Source organism: Lethenteron reissneri, chromosome 7 (assembly GCF_015708825.2).
Source record: "Lethenteron reissneri isolate LAM-NWPU_2019-01 chromosome 7, ASM1570882v1, whole genome shotgun sequence".
Classification (NCBI taxonomy): domain Eukaryota; kingdom Metazoa; phylum Chordata; class Hyperoartia; order Petromyzontiformes; family Petromyzontidae; genus Lethenteron; species Lethenteron reissneri.
This window is the reverse complement of record NC_083785.1, coordinates 4907341-4920606: the sequence shown is the minus strand read 5'-3', so window position 1 is coordinate 4920606 and position 13266 is coordinate 4907341. Positions and strand designations below refer to the sequence as shown.

The window sequence follows — 13266 nt, the reverse complement described above, 5'->3', positions numbered from 1 at the left end:
CCACTGGTGTATTGGAGAGCAAAGACACAACATTTACAATCTGAGTACGACGTTTCGCCAGTAATTACAACTAGCTTCATCAGGCGACAGCCAGATTTGTAGAGAAGCCCACCTGTTTCGTTCCTTATATAGAGGCGTAGATGTGGTGACCACACGGCATGTGCATTATGCGAGCCCATTGATCTTGTCCCCCTTGTCCATTGTGGGTATTAAAATAGCAGTGCCAACGGTAATCCCTATTGAAGTCTGGTGGCCTGTGTAGGCATGCATTTAGACAATGTATTATTTGATTATTCGATTCCACGCAGCACTAAGGCGGTAGCTATCCAGAAAGGTTTAAATAATTTGTATTTCTTTCAATTTGGATAGATTCATTCATTAGTCTTGGCCAGTAGTAGCTGGTTTTGCACAGAACTTCAACATTATCAACATCAATTCGGTGTCCTCGTTGGAACGCGTGTTCTGCTACTGCTGACAGTTGTATTTGGGAGTTTAATATTTCTCTGATGTTCTTTTAGTTGCGTACTGATCATTCATCCTGTTTGCCCAATATGGCATTTGCCACAAGTGCAGTTAATCCTGTGCACACCTGTTGATAGCTTCGCTAATACATCTTTTGTACCAGATATTAATTTCTGTATTTTATGTAGCGTGCCAAATCTGACTCGGATGTTTTGTTTTTCCAAACACCTGGCTAGTTTATCAGTTACTCCCGCAATGTGCGGTATTTTGATCGTTTTAATTACTTTGGCACTTTCAATGCTTGTGTTATTTGATCTGGTTTTTATTTAGTTTTTACATTCATTGCTCTGATATTGGTCGCAAAAGTCTACGTGTTTAACCAAAATTATTCATATTACCGGATAATAAAACATTTATTTTAACGCACCTATTAGTTTTTTTTTTTAGAGGGGCATTCAGATCTTAGGGTTTGGGTAGTTTTATCAAGGTAGTTTACCTAACTTCATTTAAAAAAAAGAAATATCATGAGTAAAATATTAATTAATTTCCGAAACAAAAGGTATAAACATTGTTACTAATTCTGGATCAACCTGCATTGGCATCAGCGCACGGACCACCTGGAGGGTCGTTGCGGACCGCTGGTGGCCCAGGGGTCTAACAGGTAGCAAAGCATTGGCAGACAACACGTAGCTGGTCAACCCCTTGTCAGTGCCTATCTTATTACAGACCAATTCAGACCTTATTGGTCACTCTGTACCCTTATACATCTCAATGTTCATCATACAAAGTCCCATCACAAGGGATGGGAAATACAAACTAATATACAAAACAAAACGTTTTTTGTATTGAAACAGCTTTACGCCGTATGGACTTGGAAACTCTATTTCCCTGTACAAGAATACGGGTAAACAGTATGGGTTGACAGGTATGACATTATGCCCCGTTTATGTGTCTGTCCCTACACGTTAAAATTTAATACAATTTTTACACATCCAATTAGCCACACGGCCTTCTGGGAGTAGGGTCTGTATGATATACTCTTTGGTTCTTTTGGTAAAGTCACGTAGGTAGAAAAATAATAGATCACGACGTTTCGATCGCAACACAAGCAATCATCATCAGGTGGGACAACCACAGCAAGAGCAAACTGCTGAAGTAGTTTTTATTATTTAGTTTGCATCAAAATAGGACTCATCTAATAGAGATGGTCCTTACATACAAAAATCCGGCAGTAAACCAGAATTTGTAGAAGCTCGCCTGACTCTGCTGAAGAGACAATAAATATCACAAATGGTCCAGAGTTTTTATTAAACCAATAGTGCTGAATGCATGCACCCTCAGAAGGCTGTGCGGCCAATGGGATGTGTAAATATGTACATTAATAGTTTAGTAAAGAGACAAATATGTGAAGGAGTCCTGTTGTATTGTCCTCTCATCTACTTTGTCTGATTTAGTTGGTAGTTCATTAATCACCTAAATATGCCGAGTGTGCATTGTAGAGTTGTACGGTTTTGGCATCAAACCCGACTGAGTTGGATGTTGCCTTCCTTGATTACGATCAGAACGAGAATGGCGAAGTCTGTGGTCCACTCCTAGTGAGCACGCTCGTGTGAGCATGGCGATTGCCTCCACATGACCGCGTGCTATCCCTGCATGCGTGGTTCTATGGTAACACTCAGCCCTGAGCAGGACACGGACACTGTCACCGTGACACATGGGTCGACAAGCCGAACCACAATTGCTCACTGCATGAACCTCCAATTTAAATAGACCTTGCGGGATATTTGGCCAGGCAGCTCGGCGTTAGATCGAGCGGCATGTAATCGGAAGGTCGTAAGTTCAAATCCTGGTTGGGGGTTGAATTAGCCCATCGACCCTTTGAGGTCGATAAAATAGCTACAAGTTTATGGGGAAGTCGACAGTTTGTCCTATGCCCTTGCCATAGGAATGCAGAATTTCCACCGCTGAGCTAATTTGAGCAGGAAATCGCTTATAGTTTGGCTTTTTACTCTGTATTCCGTAATATGAAACTCCTATATATCAAAACTAAAAGTTACGAGCGAGCGGCGCACCGTAAATGTCGCGAGCAGACTGTGGCCGCAACTCGTCGAGGCGTGTGTGCAGGAAGGAGTCTGCAAAGGGCTCTTGATTGTTGCCATATGCCTCCTCCCTGGAGAGCCCTGCTCTAAATCCTGGACAACAATAGGAGGACGACCGCGTCACAGCTGACATCCGTGCAGATGCGGCGCGCTCGCGTCTTGTTGTGGCCGTTGTGAAAACTTCACAACAGACAGCTCAGGCGAGGTGTGGCGGTACCACTTAACTTTGTGTGCACAGCTGGGCGCAGTATTTGTGTGTTGATACAGGGAATGGCGTTTGGATAATTCTGTGCATGGTTCCTCATTGGAGGATCTGCCCTATTAATAAAATCGGCGTTCTTCGTCTAATCCAGGCCACATGTTCACCGCAGACTCTTGGTGCGGTACAGTAACCAGACTCCCATTGGCTCCGTCTGAAAATTGCTTCTCTGATTTCTCTCCTTGTGTGGTGCCTGAGGTGGACTCGTCGTCCACCTCGTGTGATTCATTTGCTTTGAACATAAACATTTTTATTTTGTCAGTCAGATTTGTTTATAAATAAGCTTATAAACTAGTACGTAATTAGAGTTGCACAATTGTCTATTACATGATTTGAATTGAGGTAGTGCAGTGGTCTAGTTTTTTGTGCACTGCTCTATGAACTCCACAACCTGAGTTTGATACCCAGCCATGGTTGACATTGTTATCCAGTGATATCTGAACCAGTTGTGGGCCCTCTCCCTTCATCATCCTGCACTAACCGCCATAGTGAAGTATGGCCAAACAACTCCCTTCAACAACAATGTGTGCGGAGGCCTTCAGAATTGAGCACTGGAGATCGATATTTTTAGTGAACATAATTGTGCCGATACTCATTCTTTTGAAACGGTGTTGGAGTGCGGAGGGTTTCCCGATGCGTTTCCCACGCCGATGTCTGTGTTGGGCTCTGGGAATGAAGAACGCTGCTCCCTCTGCTTAGTCACAGCAGTGCTCGTTCATGTCCCGGGCAGATGCCAAGCTCTTATAACAACAATAATAATAATAACCTTGGTCGATTCAAGAAACGTGTTACACTCTTGTCTATTACAAATTTGATAGTTTAGTTTGTTTGACATTTTTCTTCTTTGGGCCTGTATCTCAGCAAATGTTGGGTTTAAAAAATAAAAATGCACGGCTGTGTGAGCGGCATCTCTCTTTCTGCCGAGTGGCGCAGCGCTTTGCGGTGGGCACCCTATCTTTAGACATGAACGGGAATATCATGAACATGTCACTGTTTGTCAACATTCTCTTCATCATTGTCTATGCACTTGTACCAATTTGGAAGCAAGGCCAGCATTTGTTATCAGCGTCCTACACGTGATGATTCCCACATAGGGCATCATTCATAGGGCTGCATAAATGACGATCCCAGAGTGCCAGGTCTGATCTCAAAGGTGGATGGGGGAGCAGGGTCCACCCGCACGGTGCAATGGCTTTTGGTGTTCTCAGGCTCATGTCCGATCCGCTTCGCTCTGATCTAGCAGATCTGCGCGGGCAGGTGGAGCGCCGCGAGCGTCGCGTGCGAGGCTCGCCTGACTCGTAAGCGCTTCCCCTGACCGCGGTCCCGCTGAGTGATAAGGGGATTGCGGGCGCGGTCTCCTGTTGTTGGCACGAGATCATAGTTGTGGTCATAAATGCTTTCTGAAATATGACCAAACAACCGTTGGTCTCTTCGAAGCCATAACAGGGGGCAGGGCAAGATACTGGCTTTGATGTGTTGGGAGTAGAGCTTCAGCTCGGCTTTGTTTGTGAGATAACAGTGGCTGTAAAAAGACATCATCCACTGTGTTTAGAGGGAAATTGTCTGTGTAGTGAATGTGAGTGTGTGTAATGAATGTGTGTGTGTGTATTTTGTGAATTTAGATATATAGCAATACAGTCTATAAACAACTTGTCATGTGGCTCAGTGGTAGAGCGACCAGCTAACAATGGGAAGGTTGTGAGTTCAATACTGAACTGAATGGGTCTTTACTCAGCCCTTCATCTCTCAGGGGTCAAGGGATATGAGTACCACTTTGTGCTGAAGACAACAGCAGTTGTCCTTTGGATAGACTCGCTCCCACCATATGAACATGGAAGCAAGAAATTGTGTGCCGTGCCGGCCTTCATACGTGCTCGCTGAGAACACTTGCCCAGCAGTCTGTTAAAGGCTGCACGGAGGATCTTTGTGTGTGCTCCCGTGTGTGGATGGGGATGTTGAGTTTTACGTAGTGGATGTGACTGTGCGTGCGTGCAGCTGATCGCCATCTACGAGGAGCAGGAGCCCCAGCCGGGCGGCGGCGGCGACTGCACAAGCACCAGCTCCACGGGCACGCAGAGCCCTGACATGTTCGGCAGCGAGGTGGAGCCGCCGGGCCACGCCGCCGCCACCGCGGCCTTCAACGAGATCGAGGTCACACCCTCGGCCCTCCGAGCCAGTGAGTCCCCCCTCTCTAGCGGCTCTGCTCTGTCAGGGAGAACTCGACACGGCTTTTCCTCCGCAGTCGAAGACGACTGCCTCACTGGCCTCCTGTACACTATTAGATGCCTCCTCTCACGTCACTCAACAGCTGTCGATTTACTGCAACAGTAACTCTGCTCTCCGCTCACAAGATCATCCTCACAGTGTCGCTGTTCCTGGAGTAAAAACCCAAACAGGCTCAACTCTCACTCAGACACGGAGCTGCCTCAACGTGGAACGATCTCACGGACACTCAAGCACGCTGCCCGTCTCAACTCATCTCAATCTTCGTTTTAATCTCCCTCGCACAACATTCGCAACTCTTACAGCTGTTAGACAACCTTCTTTATGAACCACAGTTGTGAGCCGTTTCATTATTTGTGGATTATTTACGTGTTTGACTGGGTGCGATGTTCACTCTGTAAATGTGTAAGCTATAGATGTACAATGTGTGTGTGTGTGTACATGTCATGCTGTGTGTGTCACTCGACGCTGTGAACAGCATTGCACTCGATATGTTCCTTTTTAAGGGAGTTTCTAGGTGAAATATTGTCTTGAATTAAGTTTCTAAATTCTGTACATTATCAGAGCACATGTGCACGATTTGTGAAAAAGCTCGGTCATGTTAAATAAAAAAGTGATTTGTTGCTGAAACGATCAATGAGGCGGTGCTCATTTCCCATTCATGGCCCTGAGCCAGCAGTGGAAATTCCACATTCCTATGGTGGGGGAAAATCCACCTGGGGGAAAGCCACTGTCGACTCCTCCACGAAGTGGTATGCATTTTATTGACCGTCAACCAGGATTTGAATTCGCGACCTTCCAGTTATGAGCCTCTCACTCAACTGCTGAGGCACCTGGCCGGTTATAACATCCATGAGGTTTTGAAGTCTTAGTTGGTGGCTGATCTTCCGCCATCGTGGTCGATGCGTAACTTTGGTCCCGAATGGATTTGTCAACGCATTCAACGGACCGTGACACAGGAGCTGGAGCTCATCGCGTACTTGTTTTTCCCGATTACAGCCACTCCGCTACACGTGCGACGCAGCAGCGACCCTGCGCTGGCTGGATCCGCGTCGGAACTGGTCCAGCCCGGCCTTACGGTCGTAGGTGACGGTGGCCGCAGGCCCCAGACGCACTGGTCCACCACGAACCTGCACCAGCCGGCCGAGCCACCTCCCACGCAGAACGTACGTGAGCAAGCGGCGAGTCCCGTCCCTGCGCGATCGTTTCTCACCGCTGCGTGGGCTGTGCGTCTCACTTTGTTCGAGAATTTGCAGTCTCTCAACCTCGTGTGTTGTTTAAATACACGGTTTTCGCACCCACAATCACATCCGCTCCATTCACATTTAGTACGTTCACATCCACTACTTTTACGATCACAAATGCATTCGCTACATTCACGTGATTCTGGTAATGAGTTAACGATCTCAGTTATAGCACTGAGGTGCAGTGGTTATGGACGGGTCCATTAGAACTGAGTTATGCTTTGTGACCTTTAAGAAAAGCAACAGGAAAGTATTTTTTTTCCAATAAAACAACGGAAAAGCAAGATGGTCCTGAAAACGATGAGACGTCGCGTCCATCGACAATCGCAGCGGACGCCACATTGTGAGGTGCAGCCACGCATGTTGTAGTGCAGGATCAGTGAGGCCTGCAGAGTGAAACTTGCAGGTTAAGGGCAAAATGTATTCTACAGGGTGAGTGCAGGGTGAATCCTATGGGCTGCATCTAGCAGAGTGTGCTCAGTGTACTTACGGGCTGCGTGTGGTGCAGTGTAGGAACACGGACCCTGCAGGGTGTGGTGCAGCCCTCTGGCCGCGCTGTCTGTGGCTGGGTGTGTGCCGTTTTATTTTGAATGAAGAGGGTCAAGCAGTCGTGTCTCTGATGTGGCTCTCACTCCGGACGATGCGTGCGATACGATGGGGAGAGCAGCTCAGTGTGACCCCGGCGGTTTGAATGGATACGGGGTGCTACCAGGCAGCTGCCCACGTGCACAATGTGCCCCTTCGTAAAAGGTAGTTGGTTTCCATGTGAATTTAATTCTGAAGATGGTACAATCGGAAATGTACGTTCATTTTATCTAACACATGGCGCAGCTGTTTCTTGAAGGCATCTGTATGACTTGCAAGTTAACTTGCTTGTGCCATAAAGTACTTCTGTAATAATTTTAACGCTCTACATTAACACATTCCCACTTCGGTTAACCTATATTGCATGCATATGCAAATGCAATGTTTTATTTATCACGTAGGATTTCGCAACCAATTTTATTTATAATAAAGGTTTTTGGGTTAGATCGTGTAAGTATAAATGTGTCGAAACCCTTCACCACCCGACAAGGGCAATCAGTAAGGGATTTGTCACGTAAACAAAACGCCCAATAGTTACTACTTCAGCCCACCGGTGTGTTGAAGAGTGAATCCACGACATTTACAATTGGAGTAGTACATCCAGCATCATCGGGCGATTTGCCAGAATAGTGGTCCGTGGGGCCAGAAGGGTTGGGAACTGCTGGTCTAAACTATAATGGTTGTCTGCTTGTTTGGAAAAATTAATGCACGATTTGCTTCATAAAAACATGTTCTGTTTTATTAACCGCACTTACCAACTAATTGCGCTGCTTTTGTTAAAACTGTTTGCCGAGCTATCCCAGCAGTGGGCCCTGCCTCTCTAACCCCTTTGTCATGGATTCATCGGTCTGTGCCCGTTTGGGGGTGGCTGCATGCAGAGCACGGGTGGAGGGAGTGAAGGGGGATTGGGGCCCATGGGGGAGGGGCACCTGCCGGGGTTCCAGCGGGATCTGTCGCGTTCCTCGGTGGGCCTCACGCACCCCATCGTGGAGAAGTGGCTGGAGAGGCAGGAGGTAACCTCCGCCCCCTGCCACTCACAGCCCAGCTTAAGCGTGCACACCAGGGCGTGCGTTTCCGCCTTGCCACAGTGTCCTGGTTCGATGTAATCTACAACAAAATAATCACCAGTGTCCTTGTGGAGACTATTAGCAGACAACAACACACCTCCTTTCCACATCCGTCCCTCTGCTTAAACATTTAAAACAGTTTCTTAAACATTCTATCAGCCACATGGGCTTGGTTAAACAACTGGGCAGTTCACGAGCATTGGTGCGAGCAAGCCTGACTCTGCTGAGGAGACACTGATATGTCGGAACTGGTCCTGAGTTTTCTTTTATTGAACCGATGTTGCTTGAATGAAGCAATTTACGACATAATGGAAACAGATGTTCCGGGAAGAGCACAAAACTTGGTGGGGCAGCGTGTGTTTACGCTCAGGAACGGCAAGACAGCTGTAAAATCTGTTAATTGTGGAGTCACTGTATTTTGGCTGCCAGTCTCGATTTCAATGTTTTCCAGGTTTATCTTGTATTTGTCTTTGTAGTGAAGATTCAGTAGTTTTTCTTAAGCGTTTTGCTCAGTATTTTTTGTACCAAAAATGATGACAAGCACCTCAGCTATTTTTTAGAGCATGTTTAAAGGTCAAACCTCACCTGTAGCTTTGTCTAGCAATGTAAAAACAGTGTAATGAGCAGGGTTGAATTAAATCCTTGATTATGTTTGTTCACGTAGAGCTATTAATGCTTCTCTTCCTAAAATAGACTACTCAAAGTAGTTATTGGACAAGTTAAATAACGATTGTTTTTTATATTTGGACTCAGGCACTTATACATGTTGAAATGTGTCAGGATAATCTCCATGAACCTGGGGGTTTGCTTTGACTGTAAAGTATGGGGCCGTTTTTTAGGTCAATGTAGCAAGTGGAAGTGATGTATTGGAAAGTTTAATCTGTTGCCCAGAAAAATCTATAGAGAATTTAAGGGAGACCGGTTTTAAGTTGTCTGGCTCTGAAAACAGCCTCGAAGCACAACATATCGCATTGTAAAATCCGTTGTAAGGCAGTGCACTGTATTTGTACTCACACTTGTTGGTGATCGCAGCTCACCAAACCTTTAGTACTGTGTGTGATGGGAGTTTTACAGCAGAAGGGAAGCGTCAGTGTTAAGTTTGTTTTGAATAACCCAGTGAGGACTCAAGAGACCAGGATAGGAGTGTCATTTCCTAGAGTGACCTGGGTGACCAAAATAACAAAAGCAATAACAAAACACGATGTGGAGCAATGAAGCAAATAAAAATCGGAGCAAAACCAACCAGAAATAAAACGGTGCACAAACACAAATCAGTATTAAATAAAATACATTTCCTCAGACAAAAGTTGGCTTGAACAAATTACTTTTGAAAACCTTTCATAGTAAAATTAAGTCATGGAAAAATTCTAAAAGATTAATGGTGATAATTGGACTGGGATGTAAACAGATAATAATGTGTGTAGAATACAATTTCATGTCAGGTTTTCATAGACAATGGACAGCTTAACAACAGATGGATGATGTAGAGTGTTAACCGGTCAGTCCACCAGTTTCTTTCCCCACTACAACGGTTGTTTTTCTATTTTTAATCAGAGTTGATAAGTGCAGTGCCTATTTAGTTGACTGTCTAGTTGGTGAATTATGACACTCTTTCTGTCGGTGGTAACGCATCAATCTCCGAGTGTTTGTGCTGCTGTCTGGTATCTCACGTCCGGCGTAGATAGTGTTTCCATCGTCGGAAGCAAGGCTCATAACATCTGGCTGGTTTCCCTTTTGGTTCTGCTGTTTGTCTTTCCTCCCAGGCCGTGGAGAATGGGGAAAAGGAAGAGGGCGGTGGCCACAAACGGGATGAGATCGTCAAACCCACGTCCCGCGCGGCCACCCCCCATCCCAGGTGGGGGCACCGTGAGCCCTGGCGGGACAATCTGAGCGAGCAATGCCAATGAGTCCGTACCGCAAAGCCCGGCTCGCTGGACTATTAGGGGGGGCCCTGGTTTGGCCAGCTGAAAAGTCCGGCTTGCTGAAATTTCAATATAATATCGTAATAATAATAATTTTATATAGCGTCATTCATGCAATTGCATCCCACAACGCTGCACATAAATTATCCAGTTCCGTACACAGATAATACAAAAACAAAATGTCTGTGAAAAAAGCAATGCACACGTGGATGTGTAATACATGTACACATGCACTATAAAGTCGATATGTACAGTATATGTAATGTGTTAGTAGTTTCGCGGTTAGCACTACGCTGCACTGCGACACTGGCAACCCGAGCTTGATTCCTGCTCACAGTGACGATTATCTGAATCGATCCAGGGGCTTCCCTGGGTCGACTCGGCCTCAAATGAGTACTTGGTGTGTTTGTAAATATTGCCACTAGGGAGACAAAGGTGGCCCGGGCGTGGTGCTGGCCGCCTACCCCCTCATGTACAGTGCTAGCCTTCATAGGTGCTTGCTAAAGGCACTTCCCCCAAAATAATGTTGAGGCTATACGGGGGATATTTGTCTTTATTTTGTCTTTGTCCGTGCACAGACCAAAACTTTAAAAGTACTTTGCAGTATGCGTGGTGCAATAGAAATATGTCTGTGGGGGGGGGGGGGGGGGGGTATGCCAATACCTGAATCCCTATCCTTCCCTCCCATCTCATATTTTACACATCGTACAAAATGTTGGTCCACTGATTTTTTTTATACATGTTGTACTACCTAACTTATAAAGTATAGGATATGAATTGTTTTATTCTATTTTAAATAATCTTTATTTTAAATCAATTACAAATATGTTTTAATCGCTTGACCAGGTCCAGCTGTATGCTAATTTCGTGTAGCCAGGTTCCGGCTAGCCGCGGTTTGAGAGTAGTTCAGAATTTTAGGGAGCGTGTTTCACATTGTTCTCGGCCGAGCGTCCTAACGCAGCATTGCCGCTGTGCCTGAGAGACCGCGTGCGATCGTGCATTGGCAGGGACTTCAAGAAGCTGGTGGAGGTGGTGAACGACGGGGGCCCGCTTGGCATCCACGTGGTTCCCTTTCTCACCAAGAGCGGGAGGTAAAGCGGGAGAGGGGCGACGATGTGCGCCCGCGTGGGCGGGCGTGCGGACGGACTCGTCTGAACATATCGTGCGTGTGAACATACTTAGGGACTCAGAAACTCTGCATTTGCAGGGTGGCGTCCACACTTGTGAGAGATATTCTAAATGAGACTCAAATAAATTGTCATCAAATCTTCATTTGAAATAAATCAAGACCCTAGAATGGTCTCTTTCAAGAGAGACAGGTGACAAAGACGATGCAGAATGTGTGGTAATTATCAAGCAACGGTACACAGAGTAAACTTTTAGAAGAAGAAAAAAGGCAAAATTATACGTATCAAACGAAAGCAATTTAGCAATTTAACGTTTAAAATATAACCTAATAGTTTAAAAGTAGTAAAATGAGGTTGTCAGCAATGATGACGCTGGCCATTAACCACCGAGTGGGAGGCATCGGTTGTGAAGCACAGCACGTCCGGGGGGATTGTGGCAAGAGCAGCAATTCCCTGACTGAACGGGTGGATGCTTTGGCAACCAATAGGATTCATTTTCGATGTTTGGATCAGATCACTAAAGTAAAATGTGTGTCGTAAACCCTCCTCCACCCAACACAGACAATAAATAAAGTTGTCACATGATGAAAAAAGGTGCTAGTTTATTACTGCGTCAACAGAGTAATAAACTCCGTGAATAGGAATGAAACATGTGGAGAGGCCATATATTCAGGAATATATATTTATGATCTTAGATATGTCCTGTTCAGATGCATCCTCACAGGCATAATAAAAAATAATCACGAGTGTCGTGGAGGATTTTACAAAATAAACAAGCAGACAAAGCCTGCTTCCTACATCGACCTCCTACACCTCCCATCAGCCATACAACCTGGGTGCATAATGTCAGCAGCATTTGTACAATGCAAACACAACTGGACCGTTTTTGACATTCTGCATTTCGTCGGCGGTCAGGCGCACTTGAACCGATGCTCCTCAACTGCCATATGTTATACGTAAGGGCTGTATTAGATATGGTCCTTAGTTCAATACAAAACGATATAAGACACAACACAGAATAATCATAATTGTCATTGTGGATGATGCACTTGACAAAATAAATAAGCAGACAATACAATGCCTTGTGTAAGAGTGAGTCGGTCACAGTCCCTGCTGCTGCTGCTGCTGCTGCTGCCACGCCGCTGTGTGTCGCGTGCAACCGAGCAGGAGCCTGGGCCTGCGGATTCGCACCATCGAGGAAGGCAGCAGGACCCAGCGCGAGGGGGCGCTGCGCCAGCACGACTGCATCACGCGCATCAATGGCACACGCCTCACCGACACCTCCTTTGAGGAGTGAGTCGCCCGATGTGATTTCCCCTTGGACCTGGAGTTTTGACATCGCTGACTGTCGCATGGACACATCTTGTGATGCCATTTAGATCACAGTGATAGTGTACCCGCCACAGTAATTAGTGTTTAAACAAAGCTTTTGAGCATAGACTCAAAGGCTGAAAACGTGAAGTGGCTAGCAAGAAACAGCACTTTAAAACTTGTAATAGGTAAGAGTCAACCCCATCTCTTGGTAAGAGCTTGGGAGAAGGGACGATAGTAGGGATTATACATTCGAGCGGTGCGAGGGAAGAAGTAGGATGAGAAAAATGTGGATGGTGACCTCCAGTGTTGTGAGTGAGTGGATGAGTGAGAAATCTAAGTTAGTGGGTGAATGCGAAATTGAGTGAGTGGGTAAGTGAGTGAATAGGTGAGTGATTGCGTTGTTGTGTCCTGCCGTGTGGATGAGATGTAACAGTCAGTCTGGTACCAAATCCTCAACTTGGGAATTAACGAGTGAAGTTCACAAGAACAGGAACCATGGTAATAGCGATAAAAGAGTGATTACCAGGTGACTGAGTGCCGGTGAGAGAGCGACTGGAGTAAATCGACTTGACTGCTTTGCATTGAATTTAACTTCTATACCTGAATGTGCCCCACGTGGGTGCTGAAAACTGGAGCCTCAATCTTCAAGTTTGTTCAGTAATTAACCTGTGCTAATTTTGTAATTAACGATCGCTGCTAATTAATAGATTTGCCTTGGATAAGGCTGTCTCCGACTTTGGAACCTGTGCGGTGCTTGGGAACGTGTATGATTACATCTTTAAAAAACACAAATTCCTTCCCATTTGGCAGTAGAGATGTACAGTGGTGAATCAGGCATAAACAGTCCCTGACTGGGCAGATTGCGAGGAAGTGTGTGTATGGAGCTTGGGGTTGTATGTGAACCCTGTCTCAGTGCGGGTTTATTTGAGGTTTGAATGACAGAATCGGGAAGCATTTTGCTCAT

At 45.8% G+C, this 13266-nt stretch overlaps 1 protein-coding gene across 3 annotated transcripts in view; it reads left to right on the top strand.

The window, feature by feature from the left end:
- LOC133356128 (partitioning defective 3 homolog) overlaps positions 1 to 13266 on the top strand; it is an 81849-nt gene that overhangs the window by 19518 nt on the left and 49065 nt on the right. For 2 of the 3 annotated variants that reach the window (XM_061573520.1, XM_061573519.1), the window contains exons 3-8: positions 4816 to 4996; positions 6043 to 6209; positions 7751 to 7885; positions 9703 to 9794; positions 10869 to 10952; positions 12156 to 12281. In XM_061573520.1, the coding sequence (XP_061429504.1) occupies positions 4816 to 4996; positions 6043 to 6209; positions 7751 to 7885; positions 9703 to 9794; positions 10869 to 10952; positions 12156 to 12281 (785 nt within the window). The remainder of the gene's footprint in view (positions 1 to 4815; positions 4997 to 6042; positions 6210 to 7750; positions 7886 to 9702; positions 9795 to 10868; positions 10953 to 12155; positions 12282 to 13266) is intronic. The other variant, XM_061573521.1, reaches the window with a different exon arrangement.